Below are 24,551 nucleotides of genomic sequence, written 5' to 3'. Positions count from 1 at the left end.
ATGTGGCCGACTCGCTTATTGATTACGTTAAATAACTATAATTAAAATGTTAATATGTTAAAATAAGTTTTATCTTTATATATTTACTGTGAATGAGAAAGAGAAGCAAAGGCATACAAGATCTAGCTACTGAATTCATTGTGAAGGGCCCTTAACTAAGGAAGAAGCCTAGGATCTTATTATTCTGCCTGATATGCCTGTTGAATAACCAGTCAGTCCGCACCAATTCATAAGTTCTACCACGGTGCCGCAATTGCAATACGCTTGGACGTAAGAGAATTTACTGCTCTAATCCTATAATAATTTAATTTAATTTTATATATTGTTGAGTGTAGATAATTTGAATTAAAATATAGGTGGCTCAGTAGGGTGATTCACTCAGTCGTGAATTACATTATATCCATGGGTTTATAATAAGATAGATCAAGATCAAGACGCAAAGAAGAATATATACTATACAAAATGGTACCCAACATGAACCGGGAAAAATCCCCGCAAATACTCTATTACCTACTAACCCTCACGACTCACTCTAAGAATTCAAAAGAGATATAAAACTAACATCCTGACGCCAAAACTATAGGGGAATCATGTTAAAATGATGTCATACCCGTCTTGCTGAATATGTACCATGTCTGCATCGACTCCATATTTACGACGCACCAGCTCAAAAATCACAAGACCAGCACTGGTGCTCGGCACCTGACGAACAGCACTCAAGAAAAATCCCCCGAAGAACCACGGACGCCAACCTCCTGCACGCAACACCCGCAGTTGACACCGTCTATACAGCTCCAGGTATGCTTCATAGTGGTACTTCATCATCTTCCTTCCAGAATGATCCAGTTTAGCCATAGCATCAATATGCTCCAAGCGTTCGTAGTAAACGTTCTGCACCAGGGTCAGGGGATGCTGTACAAGCTGCTGTGCAAGAGACGCGGTGAGACCTGCCAGCAACAAGAAACACGGCTCTAGTGCATAGTGCGGTCGGACGTGTGGAATATCTACATTTTCGGTGCCCAATGATGCGGACAGTTTCTCGACTTGGTAAGGCTGAAGTGAACCGTAGCAGTACGTGATGAAAGAGAAGTATCCCTGAGCCTTGATGGTTTCGAACACGCCGAAAAACAGCGCAGATCCGAAGGCATCCTTTAGGAATGACAGGCCCCAGCCGGAGAAAATGCCCTTGACCCCGATTTCATGTAGCTTGTGCTTTCCATATTGCCATACGTTCCTGTACTGCCCCTTTATCATAACGTTGGTGTCAAATCGAACCTGTAGCGCGTCTAGTGGAGCTGCAATAACAGACTGTATACCCCCAGCAGCAAACCCGGCTGTGAAGGTCAAGCTTGGCCCCGGTGGTGGGTATACGCGTTTGCTCGCTTGTAATGTGGGTTCATGTAGTCCGGCTAATATTTGAAGGTATGAAGTATACAGAACTGCCCCAACTCTGTCACAAGCATCATTGATATCAGTCAATGTTCTGTGCTTGCAGTTTTCCAATTAAAAAATTCAAATCGTTAAGTGGTAACCAACCCAACGTTTGCCAGGAGTGGAGGAAGGACCTGGTCCGGAATGAAACGCCAACCGTAGGTGCGGACGGCGTGCGCAAGAAGTCCCGGGGTTGTAGAATGCCATGACCAACCGCCGGCTGCGACTCGTGGGTTAATAGCTTTGGCTAGAGCCTGCTCAAATGTTGTTATTCAGGTAATAGCAGTTGTCTATGACTCTAATGCGCGCAAGTAAATAAAGAAGGATAGGTAGTCATATAGAAAGGGAGCCTGTACCATATAGCTACACAGAACATATATTGTCAACAACCATAAAGGGGCCGAATAGTAGACAAATACAAATAGTAAGTAACACAAAAGTCTAAAATAACAATCACCTACTCCACTCGTGTACGAAAGAATGCTTTGGCAGGGGCCCTGAAATAGAAGGCCACGGCTTGCGCACTCAAAGCGCGAACACCGGCAGCCGAAGCGCCAGTTGCTGCATTGGTTCGGGGTTTTCGGCGGGCTATGTCTTCCGAATCCCGATCGGTCGAGGGGTTTCCATCAAAACTGGTACTAGGGAAATCACCAGAAGTAATGGACATGATTTTCGACAGGTGCGGTTGGGGACCACGGCTCCATGGGATGGCTGCGAGAGGTGCGACATTAAAAAAATGTTGGTTGGTAGCTAAGTGGTTTATTTCTTCACTGACACCCGCGTAGTGGCATCTATAGAGAAAATGGGCAATATCATGACCACGTCTCTATATATCGCAGTAGTATTATAATTAAGAAATGAATGGAGCCGCCGGCAGGTCAAGGGACCATAACGTGCACAGCAGACAGCCAGATATCTCAAGATGGATGATGCAACAAAAGATGTTTCTGTTCCTCACTATTAACGTACCTCACCACTCAACGCCCACCTCTTCCACTTTGTCAACCTTCCACTTCCAACCTCAACACCATGAGCAATGAAGCCTCTATTCAATTAGCACTGGAAGACTGCAAAAAAGTATGAAATTGACCAAAGCACCTTGTTGCGGTACCATAAAGGCCAGCAGCTCTCAAAGACTGAGGCAATCTCTAAGGGCAAGAAATCTCTCACTAATTCACAAGACATCCTTATCCAGCATATAAATCACCTTGCAGCCTGTGGTTTATCTCCTACACCCCAGATTATTCAAAATCTTGTATTTGAGATCACAAAACAAGAGTTTGGAATCAACTGGGTCTCTTGCTTCTGCAAACACCATTCAGATAAGCTAAAATCAGTCTATTTATAAACAATTGATCAGAAGTGATAAATTGTGAATAATACCTTGTATTTCCAACACTTCTATGAACATGTTAGTTTGAATTCAACATGTTGACTGGCTGACTGACTGGCTAGCTGACTGCCACTAGTTGAATGCATTGATCAAGAAGTATAATATTGAGACCTCAAATATATATAACTGTGATGAGAAGGGCTTTATAATTGAGTAAAGCCATGCAAGTAAATGCATTATTCTAGTTAAATCTCTGAGAAATAAGCAAATTGTGGCCACACAGAATGGAAATCAGAAATTCATCTTTTTAATTATATGCATTTGTGCAAATGACTCAGCTATTCCTCTAGCTCTTATTTTTAACAGTGGAGATAATATACAGGATACATGACTGGATGACTATAATTTAAAGAAGTAAATGATATATTTCTCATCATCTTTAAATAAATAGAGCAGTGATGAATTTGATCATCAGTGGCTAAAACATATATTTGATCAGAATATAAAGAAGAGCTATACTAGAAGACTTTTTATAATGAATCAGCATTCATCTTATATAAATATGAAATTTGTTGACTATATTGATTGTCATTAAATACTTCTAATAATTCTTCTATCACATTCAATGCTCTGTTTGCAATCTCTGAATGTTGCTGTTTTTGAGTCTTTGACAAAAATCTATTCAGATGAATTGAATCAGTTTCAACATCACTGCTTCATCTATTTCAATAGCAGAAAATATCACTTTTGAGAGCACTTTTAAAAGATCTGAAATAAAGCTCTTATACCTGCAAATATTGAAGCTGGATTTGAAGTGACTGGAATTTATTCATTTAATTCAGAGAAAGTGATGAAGAATTTGCACTTTATTATACCTCTCAAACTGGCTTTACTGCATCAGTCTATCTTTACTATAAATTGAGATTTATATTATATAATTAAGAGTATTAAGAAATATTATTCTTTGCTCTCTGCAGATGTTGAGCAAATTATCTATGTTAGTAAGTGACTAGTTATGAAAAATGAGCTCTTATAGCTTGAGAATCAAGGTCTTGCAAAGTCTTTGAAGAAAAAGCAGTGATAGCAGAAATGAGACAAGTCTCTAGATCTAGTTGACAAAAATCACTCTGATAAGACTCAGTTCTTCTCTTTTAGCAAAGTTAAGACTGCTCACAGACACATTGCTGAGCAAGAAGCTGAGAAAGATAAGAAGACAGCTCAGACTGTAGATCTTAGAAATAAATGTGAGATAAAGACTGCTTAGACTGCAGAATTCAAACTTCAATAAGCTATTGAAGTTGCTGAATGAAAGAAGACTTATGTGAAAACTGCTGCTGAATAAAAGACTGCTATCAAGGCAAAGAAAATCAAGACTACTGAGGCAAAGAAGATGAAGACTACTAAGATGAAGAAGTCAAAGACATAGAAGCAGAAGACTGTTGAAATCTCTCAGCTAGCTCTCAGACATCAATACAACATAATTTTTTCTGAACTAGATTTATTTACATCTTTCAGACTAGTCTTTCTAGAGTCTCTGAAGGCTTCAACACTCTTATCTAGCCAACTGACTGAATTGAACTCTCATTTATCTACTTTTCTAGCTATACTTTGTATCAGTCATTTTAGTCACTCTATCAAGTTCAAATATTATTTATTTTTCTAATCATACTAATTTTCTAGCTCTGTAGATCACACTCTTTCAATATTTAATAGATAATTTAATTTACTCTCATGGTTGTTGAGTTATTGAAGAAGTAAGTCTATGTACAGTATTTTTAGTAGAGTTGACATTGAGTGATAGTGAGTGTTGAGTGGTGAAATACATTAACTAATTAATAATCATGCCGCTATACAACTCACATCTTATATAAGTACATCATATCAAAATGATAAAAATACTGAAATGATAAAAATCTTGCAATTTCATTATCTTTATCATCTTCATCAATTAATAACTCATTATAATATCAAATAAGAATAAAAATATTAAATACCATATTCAAAAAGCTGTTACTTATCATCAAAAAAATTCAAATTTCAAAATACTGTCTCTGTTACAAGAATTTGAGATTTCTTATCAATATTTTTAAGTGTATATCAATGAAAGAAATCTGAATACTGCAAAGATTTCAGTTAACAAAAGATTAAATGAGAGTCAGAAGAACATAATTAAATAATGAGTCAAGCTATTTGATGAAAAGAATTATTCTCTCATAGTTAAACATATTAAAGATTTCATAAATTCAATACTCAGATATCAGTATATAGATTCTACTACCTCTTCTTCAAAAATCAGCAAGATATGAACTTATAAATTTATTGAATATCTATTTGAATATAAGAAAATAAAACAGAAGTTAATAAACTCAAAGAGAGTAACAGTTAAAAATATTGAATATATCAATATATGATTTGAATATCTTTAAATTCTATTTAAGCAGTATCAATTTCACATCAGTGACATATACAACTTCAATGAAATTGAATTTCAAGAAGAATAAAAATGTGAAAAATGAGTTATAACTGCTTTTAAAGAAGTTAATTTTATCATTTCTTCATTCTTTTCAAGAGATTTGATTACAGTTATTGAATATATATTCATAAATAATTATATGATTACATCATTGATAATCTTGATCTTCAAAACACATTTGAAGAATTGATATACATAGACAGATTTACTCAGCAATTATAGAATTGTTATATCAAGTATTAAATTTACAAATAATGAGATTGAATTTGAATAACTTAAACATTTCAATACTGCTATAGAAAAGAGATAAAAGAGAAGTCATCAATTACTTTTAATAAATAATTATAAATCTCATATCATTAAGAAGTTTATATAATACATAAATCTTCATAAGATAATTCTATATAAATTTTTATTATATGTCACTCATTTGCTACAATCTCTGAATAGTCTATCATTTCAACAATATAAGTATTATTATTCAAAGACAGTCAACTATACTGCATATTATGATTTTATTAAATATGAAAAATAGTAGTTTCTACAAGATCTCTTAACTATGCAAAAGCAGATCTTTAAATCTGATATAATAGCTGCAGAATAAGCTTAATATGATATATATTCATAAAATTCTGACTTAGTTCTTGACACTTTTAAGCAGTGAATCTCATCATCTTCTTCACTGCAAATTTATAAAGATAAGAATAATTCAGATTACATATCTATCTTTTCTTCTTAGCTATTCTCATCAAAAACAATCTAAAAGCATAAACATCATATTAATATTGTAGAAAACATCATATAAAGTATTAAAAATACTCTTGATTTGAAATCATTTATCTTGATATATTGTTTGAACAAGATATTCAAAGCAATTCTAATCAATATAAAACTTAATGAGTAATAGATTACTGAATTACTGAATTAGAGAACTTTCTCAACATTAGTAAACACTGTAGAGCTAAAACAACTCATCATCAGATTCAAGTAGAGAAAGTCCTCACTATTAAAGATGTCAATAGAAAAATCAAGCAGTGTAAGAATAATGAAGCTGAAAAAGAGCAGAATAAGAAGTAATAGAGACTTGAAGTTAATCTTATGAAAATTAACAATAATTTATTCATATCACTGATAGAAAAGGAATTAAATCAATTTAGAGATGGCACACATACTTAGAATGATGTAGATAATCTTTTTATTATAGATTAGCTACTGATTATTGATATAGAGTGCAATAATAAAAATGTGATTCAAGATTTTTATTGTTTCAGTGTTTTTATCATTTTGGTATGGCGCACCCACACGAGGTGTGGGTTGCGCAGCGGCACGATTAGGGAATAACTTTAGGTCAGAGTGCAAACACAGCAAACATACCATTTAAGTCACGGGAACGCTAATGTGCCAGAGCGTCAGAGCGGCAGAATCCTCACCGACTTTGGGCTGAACGCGTTCCTTCACGTCTTAACCAACCAAAAAGGACAGTGACTAAAGCTTCAACTTTCTCCAAACGTCGCTCTGAGATCATCCTTCTTTTTTTACTCCCCGCTTTTCTCTCAAGGCCCTCAGCTACCCATTTCTCACTCAGCGCTACGGCCTCGTCTCTGTTGTATAGAGTATAGCACAATACTATTTTGCGCCTGACTCCTGCAGCTCATTCACCTAGCTACTAGCTATCTTGAATCTTCCAGCCTCCAAGGGCTTTGGCCAACATGGCGGAAGAGATAAAAATCGACAAGGTGACGTTTTTCAATCGCCTCTCTGCTCTCTACTCGGCATGGAGAGCAGACAAGCGATCGTCAAATCCTGTCTTTGCTGGTTCTAGCTCGATTGTGATTCTCATGGGGAAAACAGAGGAGGCAAATTCCTTTCAAAAGAATAATGCTATGCACGTAAGTGATGTGACTGCATGGTGGTGTCACTGGTGATTGTAAATTCCCGATCGATCTGACCAATTTCATTGTCTTGTCTAGTTCTGGCTTCTTGGTTACGAGTTTCCTGCAACTCTCTTCGTTTTTACAACGGAGGCAATGTATGTGGTAACGACCGCGAAAAAAGGTAGCAGCTAAAACACTCTTCAATCACTTTTTTCTGCAAATTAATAACTGGAGCGCTAACTGGTATCCATGATAGCGAAACATCTTGAGCATTTAAAAGGGGGGAAGATACCGGTTGAAATTCTGGTCACCACCAAGGATACCAACCAAAAAGCCAAGGTTTTCGAGAAATGTCTAGATGTTATAAAAAACGCTGGAGTGGGTGGCCTCTATACCTATTAGCAATTTTCAGGTTAATCCTAACACATAATTTCCAGAAGAAAGTTGGTACCCTGCCCAAGGATACCTCCTCTGGTCCATTTGCAGATGAGTGGAAACGAGTCTTCAGCGAGATCTCGAAAGAAGTGGAGGAAGTTGACATTGCTCCTGCATTGTCATCCGTTGCTTTCGCTGTGAAGGGTCCAGAAGAGCTAGTAAGCAGCATCTCTTATAATCTGACTACGATAAAACAGCTCCTAATGAGATTTTCAGATATCGATGCGAAATGCGTCCCGCGCCTGCAGTGGCCTCATGTCCGAATATTTCGTAGATGAAATGTCCCAGCTTCTTGACGAAGAAAAGAAAATTACACATCGAGCATTGGCAGCTAAAGTGGATGCGAAAATCGATGACGCTAAATTTTTCAAAAAGCTTGCCAAACTCCCCGCTGAGTTCGATCCTCAGCAAATCGACTGGGCTTATGGCCCTGTTATCCAAAGCGGCGGTAACTACGATCTCCGGTTTACTGCAGTTTCAGATTCTAACAACCTCCATACTGGTATTATCATCGCCGGATTTGGTATTCGCTACAAGACATACAGCTCAGTAATCGCTCGCACGTTTTTGGTCGATCCCAGCAAATCCCAAGAGACCAATTATGCATTCCTACTCAGCATTCATGAGGCTGTTATGAAGGACGTTCGCGATGGAACTGTGGCCAAGGACTTGTATAATAAGGCACTTGGAATGATCAAGGCCAAAAAATCAGAGCTGGAAAAGCATTTCCTCAAGAATATCGGCGCCGGAATTGGAATAGAATTGAGAGATTCCAACATGGTACTTAACGGAAAGAACAACAAAGTCCTTAAGAGCGGAATGACTCTTTGCGTTATGATTGGCTTTACCGATATTCAGGATCCGGATCCAAAGGACAAAAAGAATGAAACATATTCCATGGTGGTCACAGATACCGTTCGTGTCGGCGAAAGTGGGCCTTATATCTTTACGAAGGATGCAGGGGTTGACATGGATTCAGTGTCATTCTATTTCGGCGACGAAGAGGAGCCTCAGAAGCCAAAGGTCAAACATGAATCTGCAAAGTCCAGCGCTATCGCGAGCAAGAACATCACGAAAACCAAACTGAGAGCGGAGCGACCAACACAAGTTAACGAAGGTGCGGAAGCCCGTCGACGTGAACATCAAAAGGAACTGGCCGCAAAGAAGCTCAAAGAAGGCTTGGAGCGGTTTGCTGGAACTACGGGAGATCAGAATGGAACATCACAGAAAAAATTCAAACGATTTGAATCTTACAAGCGAGACAACCAGCTCCCAGCTAGGGTTAAGGATTTGACTGTTTACGTTGATCACAAGGCTTCATCAGTGATCGTTCCCATTATGGGCCGGCCCGTACCTTTTCATATCAACACCATCAAAAACGCAAGTAAAAGCGACGAAGGTGAGTATGCATACTTACGCATCAACTTCCTCTCTCCCGGTCAAGGAGTTGGTAGGAAGGATGACCAGCCGTTCGAAGATCCATCTGCACACTTTGTAAGGAACTTGACTCTGAGGTCAAAGGACAATGACCGCCTCGCCCAAGTTGCACAGGATATCAGTGAGCTTCGCAAAAATGCTCTGAGACGCGAACAAGAAAAGAAGGAGATGGAAGACGTGGTTGAACAGGATAAGCTTATTGAAATTAGAAGTATGAACACTTGACCTTGTCCATCTAGCTTGGAATTTTAGCTTGGATTTCACTGACCCAATTGCTCAGATCGCCGGCCTGCGAAACTTCCAGATGTGTATCTTCGACCGCCCTTGGATGGCAAAAGAGTACCAGGCGAAGTCGAAATTCACCAGAATGGTCTCCGATATCAGTCCCCTTTGCGTAGCGAACATGTTGACGTTCTTTTCAGCAACGTCAAACATTTGTTTTTCCAACCATGTGCACACGAAATGATTGTTATCATCCATGTTCACTTGAAAACTCCCATCATGATCGGTAAACGGAAGACCAAAGACGTTCAATTTTTTCGGGAAGCTACGGAAATGCAGTTTGATGAAACCGGGAATCGCAGACGCAAACACCGCTACGGAGACGAAGAAGAATTTGAGGCTGAGCAAGAAGAAAGACGCCGTCGGCTTGCGTTGGACCGAGAGTTCAAGGCATTTGCGGAGAAGATCTCTGATGCGGGTAGGGATGAGGGCGTTGATGTTGACGTACCATTCCGAGAAATCGGCTTCAACGGCGTTCCTAATCGCTCGAACGTGCTGATACAGCCAACCACGGATGCAATTGTACAGCTGACCGAACCTCCATTCCTGGTAGTGACATTAAGCGAAATCGAGGTTGCCCATTTAGAGCGAGTCCAGGTACGTTGATACACCCATTTCAGAATTTTGAAGTCTTAGCTGACAATCCATCCACCAACTAGTTCGGTCTCAAAAATTTCGACATGGTGTTTGTTTTCAAAGACTTTCATCGACCACCAGTTCACATCAACACCATCCCCGTGGAATCATTGGAAGGTGTCAAGGACTGGCTTGACTCGGTCGATATTGCCTACTCAGAGGGACCCCTCAACTTGAACTGGGGAGCTATCATGAAAACAGTCACCAGCGATCCGCATGGGTTCTTCGTTGATGGTGGTTGGTCATTTTTGGGCCAGGACTCTGACTCGGAGGATGAAGAGGAAGAGGAGGAATCCGCCTTCGAGATGTCAGATTCCGAACTCGCTGCTACTGATGAAAGCTCTGAGGATGATAGTGAGTTCGATGACGAAGCTAGTGCAGAGGCCAGCGAGGCTTTTAGTGGTGATGATGATAGTGGCGGTGAAGACTGGGATGAGCTTGAGAAGCAGGCGAAGAAGAAGGACCGCGAAAGCGCGTTGGATGATGGCGAAAAGGGGAAGAAACGGAAACGGTAAATTCGAATCCTTCGTCTAATTTCATCTCGAGATGTTATTTTATTTCGTGAGATGCAGGTAAACGCGATCAAAGCTTTGTCTGTATATTTCATTTTTGTTCATTTTTGCTGTTTTTTCAAAGTCTCTTTAATATTAGGTGGGAGGAGAGAGATCTGGGACACTGGACAAGACAAAAATGGTTTATGGATTAACACAATCTTTTATGAATGCTCTTCTACTTTATTCTAGGTCAATTAATTTGGGGGGTTTTAAGAAAAGCAGTCATTTCTTGATTAAATCTAGTTCCCCGAGTGATAATGATGATACCTCTCATTATTGAAGTTCTGTTTACTCAGGGAGAATAGTAACTACCCTATTGCAGCTCTAAGTCACATGGCTGTAATTTAAGTTGTTCTTATACAGTAACAGTAACCATTTTTGATCGTCATTTAAAATGATTATTCCAGGTGTGTCCCTGTACGAAGTTTGAATATAAGATTTGAGCTCATGCTCCTCAGTCACTGTAAAACGCGTCTTGTAGTTAAATTACCCCTAGCTATCATAAGATACATAAAGAAGGACAGCTGATAAACTACTATTATTTTGTAAGAGTTAATTCAGGCAGTTACTTCATGTACAATTGATCACATTATATATCCACTTTCAACATTCTCAGTGCATCTTCTTAATCTGTCAAGTAGCTATATATCATACTTTAATACAATTCCTCGCAACTAGTAGAGAGTTGTTTTCTCAAAGAAGAGAGATATGTGAAGAGGGTTATATATATACCCTTCTGTGTGCTTTGAGCTTCGTGGACTACATTGAGTTGATTCATAGGAGATACAACAAGCTCTCATTCCAGCACGTTAGTCATAAGAGTCTACAGTATAAACTTAGTAATTGAGGTAGTCAAGAAGGCCCAACGCTACAAGCATGTACCGCATACTTTGTCATGTTCATCATGCTATAAACCGGATTTCGTAAACTGCTACCTATCTAAAAAGAAAAGAGAAAACCACAGAGAAGGCAAAACACCAAGGATAAGACAATATACAAACAAGTAGCCTAATCATGCATAATTTCAGACAGGAACCCAGTCGAGTTCTTCCACCTATGAACCAAAAAAAGTTTCTTAAAAAAAAAGAAAAAAAAAGATGAGGGAATATAAAAAGGGCATAAACAAGGAACATTAGAAAGAGGGGGGCCAAGGGATGCTGAGCAGCCAAACCTCAATGCATTAAAACTCCAAATCCCATTATCACCAATGAACATCCCATCAACGATGAACGAAAAATAGGAAAAACGTTGACAAAACTTTGAAGGAAAGAAACAAAATTTCTACAATTAATCACGCCCTGCTACCCAACCAGGTGGCTCTCCCAGTTGCAGTGGCCGTGCTTGACTGCTCGTTATTCCACGTCAGATAGGTGTGATCACCAAGTTTCCTATTGAGCAGTGGCCAGGGTTAGCAGAGTGCGCATCTGATGGATAGTTAATGATATGCATAGAGAGGACGAACCGTGGCTTGATCAAATGCGCCACAGTGAACAAGGCGCCGAGGATGATGCAAATTCCACCAACTACTACATATGCAATACCCATAAATGGGTTTCTACCGCCCATCACAGTATTTGTGGATATCACGATGGACTTCGTTCCTCCGTAGACGTTCACTGGGAAATCTAGCGGGTAAATGTTTGTCAGTAAAACGTGAGGCTGAAGGAAAGAGAAGAGAGATGGGAAAGGGAGACTGTACAATCATCAATGTCAATTCGATAATTACCAGCACGCATGATATCATGGTCATTTCTCCTAGCCAGCTTGCTGAAGGTAGGCAAACCTGCAGTTCTCATCCATACCTGAAATTCTTCATCCTCATGCAAATCCGGAGGAGGGGCACTCTCGGTGTAGCCGAAAGGGTATCGTTCCCGCCAGTTAGGAGGAGGCCAAATCTGATCCGGCTTGTATTCTGTCTTCTTATATAATTCTTTGTCGCTGCTCCACGAAATTCCCTTATTGGTCATATTATAAAATTGATTATCTGAAATACCAACAAGAACAGGTGACGAAAAGCTGTCGTTGAAAAGAGAATTCGCAATGAGGCCACAGGGATAATATGCCTTCTTGGTTTCCGGGTCAATCCGGAGCGGGTCACAGGGACTCCCACTTATTGTGCTATTCGAGAGAGCTTTGCCCTTGAGCTGGTCCAGGTCTAAAGATTTCACATATCGCCGGTGGTTTTGGTAGAAGTTGGTGAGGCGGTAATAAAGGAATACCGATGGCCCCAGGTCGTTTGGAATCTCAAAAAATATGGAGCAGACAGTTGTGGGCAAGTATAAACCGCCCGGTATAGTTCTATTGACGCCATCTTGTCGCTTCCAAGTTGGCGTATTAATTTCTCGGGAACGGAATGACGAGTGATATTTGGCTGGACTAATGCTGCTTGGTTGGCCAATGGGAGCCATAGAAGCGCAATCCGTGTAATCGATCACAACTTCTTGGACCTATGCCGCAAGGTGAATTATATCAGTGAGCAATCGGGAACCGGCGAATTCAAATGCTCCGCCAAAAACAAATGGGACCGGGGCAAGTGCGTACTATAGAACTAGCCCATATCAGTAGCCCTCCGATCGGGGCAAATATCACTCCAACGATGAAAAAAAGGGGAAGAACGGTTTTTGGAGTTAAGATAGGCCTGCAGTAAAAACCGCGTCAGCAGCATGTTCATGTTTACTCCGAATTACTTGGAGAAGCCGTATCCTTCGAAGCAGAGTCAAAGGGCCAAAGGGCTAGGATAGCGAGAGAAAGGCCACTCACTGCCAGGCTTTCAAACGTTGTTGCCGGAATGCCGTGTCTGAAATGGTTGCAACGGGATAACCTTGTCAGCTGGTCCACTGTTCATGCATATATTTGCTACCCTGGTAGCGGGGGAAATCATCAAAGAATAAAGCGCACTTGCTGGTCTCCGACTTTTTGGCTTTTTCTCGTCCTTGGCATTGTGAGGATCCTGTTCATCAACCGAATCCTGTTCTGAGGGTGCCATGGAGGGTACGATGGGAGCAGCGCGGCCTAAAAGGAGGAATGGCTCGAAATGTATGAGGGGATTTATGGTCCAAGTCCACTAAGGAACTTGTCAGGCTTCAGTTGTGGTGCTGACTTTCTCCTCGTTGTTATATTTCCTCGTCTTCCGCCTCTGTTTCCGTTTCCAGTCCCGATGGTTGCTCTATATGTTGGTGAAAGGACGGTGACGATGGTGGTGATTTGATCGTATTGAAGGGACGCTGACTAATAACTTATTCATCCATCACTGCAGTTCAATAGCGTGGATTGACCAACTTAATGATTTCCACCCCACCCAATGATTTTGTAAATTTTATCTCAATTCTTCAACTTCAAACCTCAATGGTTAACAAAGTTGCAATTCAGCTTGCAATTGAAGATTTAAGATCATAAGATATTTCCAAATTATAAGCAACCTGCTTTGAAATATAAAATCAGTCTAACTATATTGATATGATAATATAAAGATAAATAGATCTACAGATTTGAAAATAATATTAAAATATTACAAAAATTAATTAACTTATAAAAAGAAATATTTGTTCAGCATATAAATCATCTAGCAGATCATAGCACTGCTTCTACATCTCAAATAGTGTGAAACTTAATAACTGAATTCATTAAAAATTTATTAAATAATATTGAATAAATTAATTTATCAATATCATAAATATAATAACTTAGTCTATAGATATGATAATAATAAGATAAAAACTCAATTTATCTATCTACTAGATATCTGTGATGAGAATACTAAACTGAGAATTAGAATATTAAAATGAATAAGCAGACTGATATATATAGATGATTAAGAATTAGAGCAGATTAATCTAAGTAACTGAATATAATTGAGAATTAGAGTAAATCAATCTAAGCAATTAAATATGATTAAGATTGAAATAGATGAATCTTATCTTATATTATCAGTGACTGCATCATAACAATAAAAAGAAACTAAAAAGTATTTATTTACATATAATTGATTAAAAGTAATAGATTGCAAATAATTCTAACTACTTTAAAGATTATTTCAAGTAGATTAATTAAGTATTTACTATTTTTTAATCAGATTTACAAACTGTTAATAAAATAACTTTAATTTTATTTAACTTATTTTATCATAAAATATAATTTTGAATTTTTTAATTTATTATATCTATTATTGCTCATAAATTCTATAGAGCTATTAAATAAATTTATACATTATTACAGCGCGCTATTGCTGATAATATGAGATAAAATTGATCTGTTCTGATCTCAATTATATTCAATTGCTTAGATTGATCTACTTTAATCTCAATTATATTCAGTTGCATAGATTAATTTACTTTAATTCTCAATTATCTACATATATTCAATTACTTATTTATTCTCATATTTTAATTCTCAGTTTAGTATTCTCATTGCAGCTATCTAATAGATAGATAAATTAAGCTTTTATTTTATTATTATCATGTCTATAAACTGAGTTATAATATAATACTAAACTTCTCTTTCTCAAAAAGCTTTAGAAGTTAAGTAGCAGATCTATATATTTATAATTATATAAGCTTTTCAATGATTATGACTGTGCTAAGTGCTTAAATCTATATTTTTTTTATTTTTTCTTATTGTTTTTCTTTCTATCATGAAAGCTTTTCTTGCTGCTATTTATCAAAAATTTAAATATATTATTTAAAAGTCTTATAATCAACAGTTTCAGATAATTATAAACAACTTCTGATCTTAATTCTGTCTGAAGCTTCTACTATTAGATCTTAAATAAATCTCTAACAGTCTATATTACTAAGTTAAATATATTTTTTATAACATTAAAGCTTAAACTGTATATTAGTCTGTAACTGTATAGCTTAACAGTTAAATTTTTTTAAATTTATAAAAAATTTTTATATATTGTTTTAACAGTTAACTTTTAATTTTTTATTCTATTCATTCTTATCATATACTTCTCAGCAATCTGCTTCAATGGATTTACTTTAATTATCAGTCTTGATTATTCTGTCTGCTTTGATCACTCTGCTTAAATTATCAGCTTTAATTACTCTGCTTTGATTATTCTGCTTACTTTAATTACTCTGCTTTAATCATTCTGCTTATTTCAATTACTCTATTCACTTTAATCACTCTACTCATTATAATTTTATAAATATAAATTGAAATTCAACTTAATACTTTTAAATTTAATAATTATTAAGTTGAAAACTATTAATTTCATTTATATTCTTCTAAGCTCTATCACTATTAAACTGGCAAATAAATCCCAGCTTCTATATAATAATATACTAATAATAACTCAAATATTAATAAAATATAAAAAAAAATTTATAAGAATCTAATAAAAAATAGCTAAGATAATCAATTTACTAATAAGTTTAATGAATTTTATTTTCCTCTTTTCTTATATTAAATAAAGCTACTTGAAAGCAAGTATTTATTTTAAATTAAAAGATAATATTTGTAAAGGGTTAAGCTCTAAGAACTAAAGGCTAGTCCTCTTATATAACAAGGATGAATTGCTTGAGAAAGAAAAAAAAAGAATGAGATGAAAACTTAAGCTTAAGTAAGCTTGCATAACATGATCATGTGTACACATACAAATGATGACTAGGCTAAATCAGCCAGTCAGAGTGAATCTAGAGGTTCAACCTCTTATAATACCTCTCTTCTCCCTCTTTGTTGCAGATCTTTATGACTATTTAAAGCTCTCTTTACATCTAATTTTGCCTGCTGAGAGGCCTACCAAGCATTTAAAGCCTTTGCTTCTTGTAGGAGACTTGCGTCATTCTATGTACACTCAGCCCAATCTATCTATTTAACAAGGTATTGCTTTTTTCTCTGATAGATTCATTCACTCTGAATTTTCTCAATCTCAAACTCAGATCCTTCCAGAGTCTCTATAGCAGGTGGTTGCTAGTCAGTTTGCCTCTGACTAGGCAGGGAATTTATCACTGCAGCATGTAGAAGCTTTATATTAAAGATATTGTGAATGCTGAGTGAGACATTCAATCAGTAAGCATGAAATTCTATCTTTTCTAGTATAGTATATTAATTGTATTTCATATTCAGCTTCTTGCACAGATGATTAGTTCTCATGTTCTCTAAGCTCAACCAGATCTTATCTCTGGGTTGAAAGTTTGAAGCTGGGTCTCTTCATCTATTCATGTATTTCTCTTGAGATTGCTGAGCATCTGTTATTTTTACTTGAGATCACTTCAACACTTTGCAGACCTTCCTCATATAATCATCTGCAAACTTAATGAGATTACATAGCAGTTCAATGAGAGGTACATCAGCTATATCAATGGAGGAGACATGGAAAAGATGCATTAAAAAAAATGAGCTCACATCTGTTGAGACAGCATCTCTATTATTGATGACCAGCTCTGCTAGAGAGAGTCATTCACACCAGTCATTCTGTTGAAAGCTAATGTACTTGTGTAGATAGATTTCTAGAATCTGATTCATTTACTCTGTAGCTCTGTCAGTCTCTAAGTAATAGACTGTGAAGAGTCATCTCTTAATGTCTAATTTTTCACATATCTGAGTTCAAAACATGCTTGTGAAAGCTGACCCTTAATCTAATACTACCATCTTAGAGATGCTATGTTGAGAAATGATATTGTGAAGAAATACTCTAGTCACTGTCTCTGCATCAGTTTTCTTAACTGCTTTTAATATAACTCTCTTGATTAGTCAGTCTGTTATAATTATGATGTTCATATATTCTTTAGAGCTCAGTAAGTTCATAATAAAGTCCATGAAAAGCTTCTACTATATGTGTTCAGAAATGAGGAGAGGCTTAAGCAGTCTCTGACATTGATCTCTTTATACAGTGTTTGATCTGCAAAAATGACAGTTTCTGATCATTCTTCTTACATCAGCAGCATAGCCTGGCCAGTAGAACTCACATCTTAGAACTTCTGCTATTTGCTCTCACCTAGGATGATCAGTAAGAGATGAGTCATAAGCCTCATGCACTAATCTGGTTTGAAGAGGTTTGAAGTCTGGCACTCACTTATGATCTTGAAAGAGAAGCTCTCTGTTCTTGTTTAAAGAGCACTCAGAGACAGAGGCCTTAATGCTGAGTTCAGAAGAAAATCTGAATCTTCTCTCATAAAAAGTTTGCTTTAAATGCTGCAGAATTATATCATTTTTATGAGTCTCATTTCACTGAGCTTGAAGAGACATCTCAGGTTCTACACTGGCAGCAGTCATTATTGGTTCCATTTCAAATATCAGTATATTAAACTTAAGTAGTTGAGCTTGTCTCTGCTTGATTCTCTCATCATTAGTACTCTGTGACATGTTCTGCTCTCTTCATGATAGAGTGTCTGATTCAGCATTCAACTTTTCTGACTAGTAATCAATTCTAAAGTTGAATTAATAGAGGATATCTATTCAATGTAGCTGTCTTTCATTTAATCTTTGTGTAGTCATGAAGTATTCTAGATTCTTATGATTTATGAGGATCTTGAATTTCTTTATACTTTGTAGCTCAGTGTTTTATTTCTTTAAACACTCAATTATTACTAATAACTTCTTATCATGAATCTCATAGTTGCATTCCGCAGGTGAATACTTGTGAGAGAAGAAGACACATAAGTGTAGAATACTCTTCTCATCATATTATAGCAGCACTTCTTCTGAAGTGTAATTTGAGAAGTTCATTTTCAATATAGTCTCACAGTCAGAGTTGAATTGAAGCAGAATTGAAGTGAAGATAAACATTGATTTTAGATGCTTAAAAGTTTCCTCAGCCTTGCTCATCCACAAAAAAGAAATATTCTTGTATGTAAGAATCATCAGTGGAGTTGTGATCTTTGAGAAATCTCTAATAAATCATCTATAGAAATTGACAAAGTCTAAAAATCCTCATACATCTTTAAAAGTAGTAAATATTGCTTATTTCAAAACAGCTTTAACCTTCTTCAGATTCATTCATATACTCTTACTCACTTCAATGATGAATTCAAGATATTTTGTGCTGTTCATCTTGAACTCACTCTTTCTGATATCTGCCTGCAGGCCTGCTTTCTGTAGACACATAAGCATCTTTTGTACATGCTCATGATACTCTCATAAGCTTCTTGAGGAAAATATCAAGATATCATCTAAATAGACTGAGCAGAAGTTGCCCAGATATCCATGTAATGCTTAGTTGATATATTTTTGAAATGTGCTCAGAGCATTGACCAAATCAAAGAGTATAACCAGCCACTCAAATAGTCTGTATCTGGTTCTAAAGACTGTCATCCACTTATCACCTTCTGTGATTCAAATCTTGTAAAAAGCTGCAATAATATTCAGCTTAGTGAATCATTTAGTCTGTTTAATTCACTGTAGAGTCTCACTGATTAATGATAGAGAATATCAATTCTTTCAGATAATTTTGTTAATAGTTTGATAGTCTACACAGAATCTTAGCCCACCCTCAAACTTCTTCATAAATAGTATAAGAGCAGCTATGAGGGAGTTGCTCACTCTAATAAAACTCTTATCTAGATAATCTATAAGAGTCTTTCACAAAGCCAGTAGTTCCTCTCAAGACATATTATATAGTGAGTCTCAAGGGGGTTGTTCTGCACTATCATCAGTCTTTTTAATCAGTTCAATCCTATGATCTCTACCTGGGCCATGAAGTGAGGGTAGAGTATCAGTAGCTTTCTTATCAAATACATTCAAAAACTCATGATAATGTTCAGATAGCTTTTCTCTAGAGTCAATCTTTGATTTCACTTCTAGAGCCTTTTGAATATCAGTCAAACTGATAGTAAAGATCTCAATATTTCACTTCTCTCAAGTGCTTGCAAGCCTAGAGAAGCTTATGACAGAGATGAGAACCACATCAGCTTTTGCATTTGAACTAGACTCTACCTCTACACCACTCTCTTCAAATCTCACAATTCTTCAATGAGGGATTACAGTCACCTTTTGCTGGGCCAGCCAGAGGTTGTCTAGATACATATCATGATCATATAACTCATTCACCATGTTGAGAAAGGTCTGTTCAGTTACATGATCATCTATATCAATTTAAATGCCAGTTATTATGCTCATAGAGAGTCTCATAAAGTCTTCAAAGCTGGTCATTTTAACAGAAGGAATTTCAATGCACAGAAGCTTATGCTTGTTAATGTAGAATTGAGAAATAAGATCATAGATATTACATTCACTGTCTATCATTGCTCTAGTTAAAAAGGCATTATCTACTAGAGCATCAACAGTGAAGGGTTTGAATATTATTTTAGATTTAAATCTTCTTCATTGCTTCTTTATAAGCTTCTTATTTTACTTCTTTCAATGTCTTTTGATTAGAGCTACTCTTTTTTCTGAATCCTTACTCATATTCACATCATTGTTGTTCAGTACTGACTTGAGGATCATCTTAGCTATCATGAAGATGGCAGAGCATCTAGAAGGTTTGAATAAGCAGCTTTTAATCATGTGATCTCTAGCTCTGCATCTCAGACACAGATCTTGCTCTCTTCTTTGATTAATCTCTATCTGATTTATTAATTTGATGTGATGAGTATTTGAGATCACAGCATCAGAAAAGAGATTTATCAGATCATCAGTAAAAGCTTGAGACTGATTTCATCAATTGAGAACAGCATGATGAAGTAGAGAGTATGAATTAGATGTTGTATGATCTGAAGAAGATTTACTCTCATGATATTTAGACTACTGTCTTAAAGTCTTAAGCTCAGAGAGTTGATGATCAACTAATCTAAGCTTCTTGCAGTAATTCTCATAGAGAGACAGTTCTCTTACACCCACCATGCCTTTTCTCAGCTTCATGCTTAGAGTGGATTTCAAATATCTTTTTTTAACATGATCATCTCATCTGTGACTGCTAGCTTCCAGCAGTAGCTGATTAAATTCAGACAGAAAGTCAAAGAGAGCTCTTCTACTTTGTCATAGATTGTTAAGCTTTTGCATAGTCTTTTTCTATTGTGCAGAATCACTAAAGAGCATGCATGTCTGCTTCAGTAAGCTCTCTACTGTGAAGTTGATCTTGTTCTTATTATTTTCAACTCAGAGATAAATTCAAGCTGCTGCTATTTCTTCCAGTCTTGAGTATACATATTAAGTACATTTCTCATTATTGTCTAAAGCTTTTCTATCAATCTTAAGCTTTAATTGAAGCTTTAGCTCTCACTAAAAGTAGTGCTTCAGATTAGAATCATCATACTTCTCACAGTCTGATAGTTTGATCTTTAATCTTCTGACTGCAATGAGTGATTGTAAGTTTAATTAAGAGAGAGTTGATGTCAGAGTGTTCAAAACTTGACATGAATTAGCTATTTCAGCTTGCTAAGCTGCTATTAAATCTCTGTTCTCACACTGAATCTGTTTCTGCTGTTGAAGAAAGATCATTCATTGTTGTTCAAAGCTGCTAAGAGCATCTCTGCTCATTGCTTCATGTTAATTCATTTGTATATTCATTGTACAAGTCTGCTGCTTTATCTCATTCAGCTAGATGTTTTCAATGTTGCTCATTTATTTGTTAGCATGATTGCTAACCTAGTCTATTCATATATCAGTGCTATCACTGGACTTCATGATACAAGATTTAAGGCTCTCAATAGTCTATCATATGTCAGCACATTTGCTGAGCTTCATGATATAGAATTAAGACTCCCAGTGACCTATCAATGAAAGAAGTTAAGCAATTTGTAATGTAAAGGGTTAAGCTCTAAGAACTAGAGGCTAGTCCTCCTATATAACAAAAATAAATTGCTTGAGAAAGGGAAGAAAAGAATGAGATGAGAACTCAAGCTTAAGTGAGCTCACATAGCATGATCACATGCACACATGCAAATGATGACTAGGCTGAGTCAGTCAGTCAAAGTGAATCTAGAGGTTCAACCTCTTATAATATTATAATATTGTTACTGATAATATAAATTAAAATTAATTCATTTTAATTTTAATTATATTTAATTATTTGAATTAATTTACTCTGATTCTCAATTATCTATTTACATTTGATATTTATTTATTTTTTTAATTTTTAGTTTAATATTCTTATTACAATTGACTATTATATAGATAAGTTAAAGTTTTTATTTTTATATCATTATAACTCTAGTTGAGCTATGATATATTCTACATAAAATCTTAATATGTTAATTAATAACTATTTAATTTAATAGTTAAATTTTTTTTAAATTTATAAAAACTTTCTATATATTATTTAATATTAAGTTTTTAATATCTTTTGTTAATATATATAATTAAATATAATTAAAAATTAAAGTTGATTAATTTTCAAAGTTGATTAATTTTAATTTATATTATTAATAATTATTTTATAATATTTTTTCTCTAATAAAAATATAATAAATAATAATTAATATAATTAATCTACTAAAAAGTTAATAAATTTTTATTTTACTTTTTTTTTACTTTTAATATAACTGTTTGAAATCAAATATTTTTTTAAATAAAAAGATAATATTACAGTATAGCTATTGATAATATAAATTAAAATTAATTTATTTTAACTATCAATTATTTATTTATATTTGATTTTACTTATTTATTTTAGTATTTTAATTATTGATTTTATATTTTTATTATAGCTACTTAGTTAGATAGTAAATAAAAGATTTTATTTCAACTTTAAATTAAGTTATAATAAAAAGCATTATTATTAATATTATAATAGAAGAAAGAATAGATACTTAAATTACCAAAAAGTAAAAAAATAGTAATAAATAAAAATATAGATATAAAATTATAAAATAACTAATTATTGAATTTTATATTATAAAATTTAATATATATATAAATAAATAAATAATTATATATTTTATTTTAAATAATTTAAATTTTTATAAAGTAAAAAAATAATTATATAAAAGTAAAATATTAGTATAAAAAGTTTTAATATTATAATTATATAAAATATTATTATAAAATATAAGTTTAAAGTTATAAGTTTAAATTTTATTTAATTTATATAAAATTTTTATTTAAATATATTTTAAAACTTATATTACTTTTTTATTATAATCAGCTTATAAATATAATAATTTTATATTATTTAACTTTTAAAATTTTCTATAATATATTTTAATTGAAATAGTAGAGTAATAAAATTAAACACTATAAATATTATTTCTAATCTTATAAATCAAACTCTCAATTAGCTAGTTGAAAAATAATAGTTTAATTATATATAATATTAAATAAAAAAATTAACTTGTTAAAAGCTTTTAATATTAAATAAAAATAAAAATAAAAAATATTTTATATATATATAAAAATTAATAACTTAAGAAAATTTTATTAAGAAAAAAATTAATATTTTAAATTTAAAAATTAGAAAGTAAAAGATTTTAATTTATAGCAAATATAATATTCTTAAATATTATTATATAATAGAAAAAAAAGTAAAAATATTTTATTAATAAAATAATTTTTTTAAAAAAAATATTAATAATATAATTAAAATTTATTTGATATATTCTACTGATTTTCAATAAATAATAAGAGAATATATTACATTGAATTGTATAACATGAATAATAAATAACATATCATGTAAAATAACTAGTTATATTCAGATACTAAGTATTTCAATACTAGGGTATTAGAAATTTCAAATGCTATGAATCAAATCTGATCATTCTCACCATAAACTATAACAAATAATCATGAAGATAAGAGAAAAGAAAAAAAAATCAAAGAAAAAAAATCAAACATTATTAATCATTCTGAATGTGCACCAAGTCTTAACCTCCCAGAGAAAGGCCATAAAAATATGAAAACCATTTGCACAAAGTAAAGTTCCCAATAAGAAAAAAACAGCCTCCAACTTATGCCACTAAAAAATAAAGAGATAGAAAGCGACATGGAAATGCGCGTGAAGAACTCAAGTCTGGAATCGAAACCCCTTCCCTCTAGTTCATCACCTTTCACATTTCCTCCCCAATATTCCGTAAATGCAAACCAAAGAGAGGTGCCTTGGATAGCGAAAACAGAACCATCAATGACCTGTGCTATAAAAGCAAATGAACAAAAGCCAACACCACAATTGCCCCAGACCAACCATCCATATGCAGTGCAACCATGCCAAAGTGGGACAAGACATAGACCGGCTAAGACCTGATCCACACAACATAGCAGCAAGCTAACACCCGGAACATGAGACTGAGAGTTTAAAAATGAAAACGCAATGCGAAGGCAAAACAGCCCGCAAGCCAAGTATGCATAGATGTCTGAAACATAAGAAACATTCAATCATAGAAGAGAGTGTAATATACGTCAAAAGAAGTCCACATCATGTAAAGCATTAGGGGGTAAACCATGCGACTTATTCAAAAATAGGAAAAGCGAGGGAGAAAGGTCGTGACAAGAATATCTAGAGATACTGCTGAAAGTACTCCCTATTGAACCAGCCAACCTTTTCATACGCCGTCCACAACTTGCTCGCCTTATTGACGTCGATTTTGCAAGCCTGCTGGGCGTCAGTTTTGCGGAATTCTTTACCAATGCGAAGGGCATTGAGACGCGCTTCAAAGATGCGTCGTTTGCTACAGAGATAGGTAGCGCACGATAGACGAAGGGTGGCGGCGAGACCCACTTCTGCGGGGTCAAGTTCGTGGCGATCTGGGTCATTTGTAAGATCCAGCATTTGTCCCTTCCAGTCTGCCTTCAAACCCTTTGTATTTCCTCGGAAGGTTTCAATGGAAGGGCAATAATCTGGCAGGGACCTGTAATCCGTATCATCACGATTGGTTCCAATGACTCGAGCAGGTTTCGGGGCTGGAGTGGCGACATCGAAAGAATCGTAGACTCGTTGTCTTGGGGTAGATTTGGGAGTACGCCGTGGTCGGGGTCGTGGGGCTCGCGCACCACTGCCGTTAGAAGTCCTCTTTGCAGGCGCTGGAGCGATCTTTTTTAATTTCATCACGGTCTCGTGGCCAACCCGTTTAGTCACTGACAGTTGTCGATCCAGGAATTCTGTAACCGAGGCCCACCTGATAATTGGAGAATTATTATTGCCTTTCCATCGACACGACGCAGGGCAAAGCAAAAATGTATTCTTTGCGACAGGCCTCATTCATCCATCCAGGAAAAAAAGC

General features: G+C 35.2%; 4 protein-coding genes across 4 annotated transcripts in view; 1 reads left to right on the top strand and 3 right to left on the bottom strand.

The window, feature by feature from the left end:
- Positions 1 to 588: 588 nt before the first annotated feature.
- Positions 589 to 2,098, bottom strand: PADG_08070 (uncharacterized protein; the record flags this gene model as incomplete). Its single annotated transcript, XM_010765130.1, has 4 exons — positions 589 to 1,450; positions 1,537 to 1,685; positions 1,788 to 1,794; positions 1,893 to 2,098. 4 exons carry the CDS (start codon positions 2,096 to 2,098, stop codon positions 589 to 591), a joined length of 1,224 nt encoding a protein of 407 aa, XP_010763432.1.
- A 4,848-nt stretch (positions 2,099 to 6,946) lies between these two features.
- On the top strand, positions 6,947 to 10,416 carry PADG_08069 (FACT complex subunit spt16; the record flags this gene model as incomplete). Its single annotated transcript, XM_010765129.1, has 7 exons — positions 6,947 to 7,126; positions 7,208 to 7,292; positions 7,368 to 7,489; positions 7,549 to 7,704; positions 7,763 to 9,194; positions 9,264 to 9,862; positions 9,925 to 10,416. The coding sequence occupies 7 exons, from the start codon at positions 6,947 to 6,949 to the stop codon at positions 10,414 to 10,416; spliced, it is 3,066 nt and encodes a 1,021-aa protein (XP_010763431.1).
- Positions 10,417 to 11,746: 1,330 nt separating this feature from the next.
- PADG_08068 (uncharacterized protein) lies at positions 11,747 to 13,441 on the bottom strand (the record flags this gene model as incomplete). The annotated part of the gene is made up of 6 exons (XM_010765128.1): positions 11,747 to 11,843; positions 11,918 to 12,080; positions 12,155 to 12,902; positions 12,997 to 13,093; positions 13,216 to 13,252; positions 13,354 to 13,441. 6 exons carry the CDS (start codon positions 13,439 to 13,441, stop codon positions 11,747 to 11,749), a joined length of 1,230 nt encoding a protein of 409 aa, XP_010763430.1.
- Positions 13,442 to 23,827: 10,386 nt separating this feature from the next.
- PADG_12409 (uncharacterized protein) overlaps positions 23,828 to 24,551 on the bottom strand; it is a gene marked incomplete at both ends in the record, with an annotated part of 1,230 nt that continues 506 nt past the window's right edge. The window contains one exon of the mRNA XM_010765183.1: positions 23,828 to 24,471. Coding sequence (XP_010763485.1) covers positions 23,828 to 24,471 — 644 coding nt within the window. The remainder of the gene's footprint in view (positions 24,472 to 24,551) is intronic.

This window comes from Paracoccidioides brasiliensis (genome assembly GCF_000150735.1).
Source record: "Paracoccidioides brasiliensis Pb18 unplaced genomic scaffold supercont2.14, whole genome shotgun sequence".
NCBI classification, from domain to species: domain Eukaryota; kingdom Fungi; phylum Ascomycota; class Eurotiomycetes; order Onygenales; family Ajellomycetaceae; genus Paracoccidioides; species Paracoccidioides brasiliensis.
The sequence above is the reverse complement of the archived record's forward strand: the minus strand, read 5'-3'. Positions and strand labels throughout refer to the sequence as shown.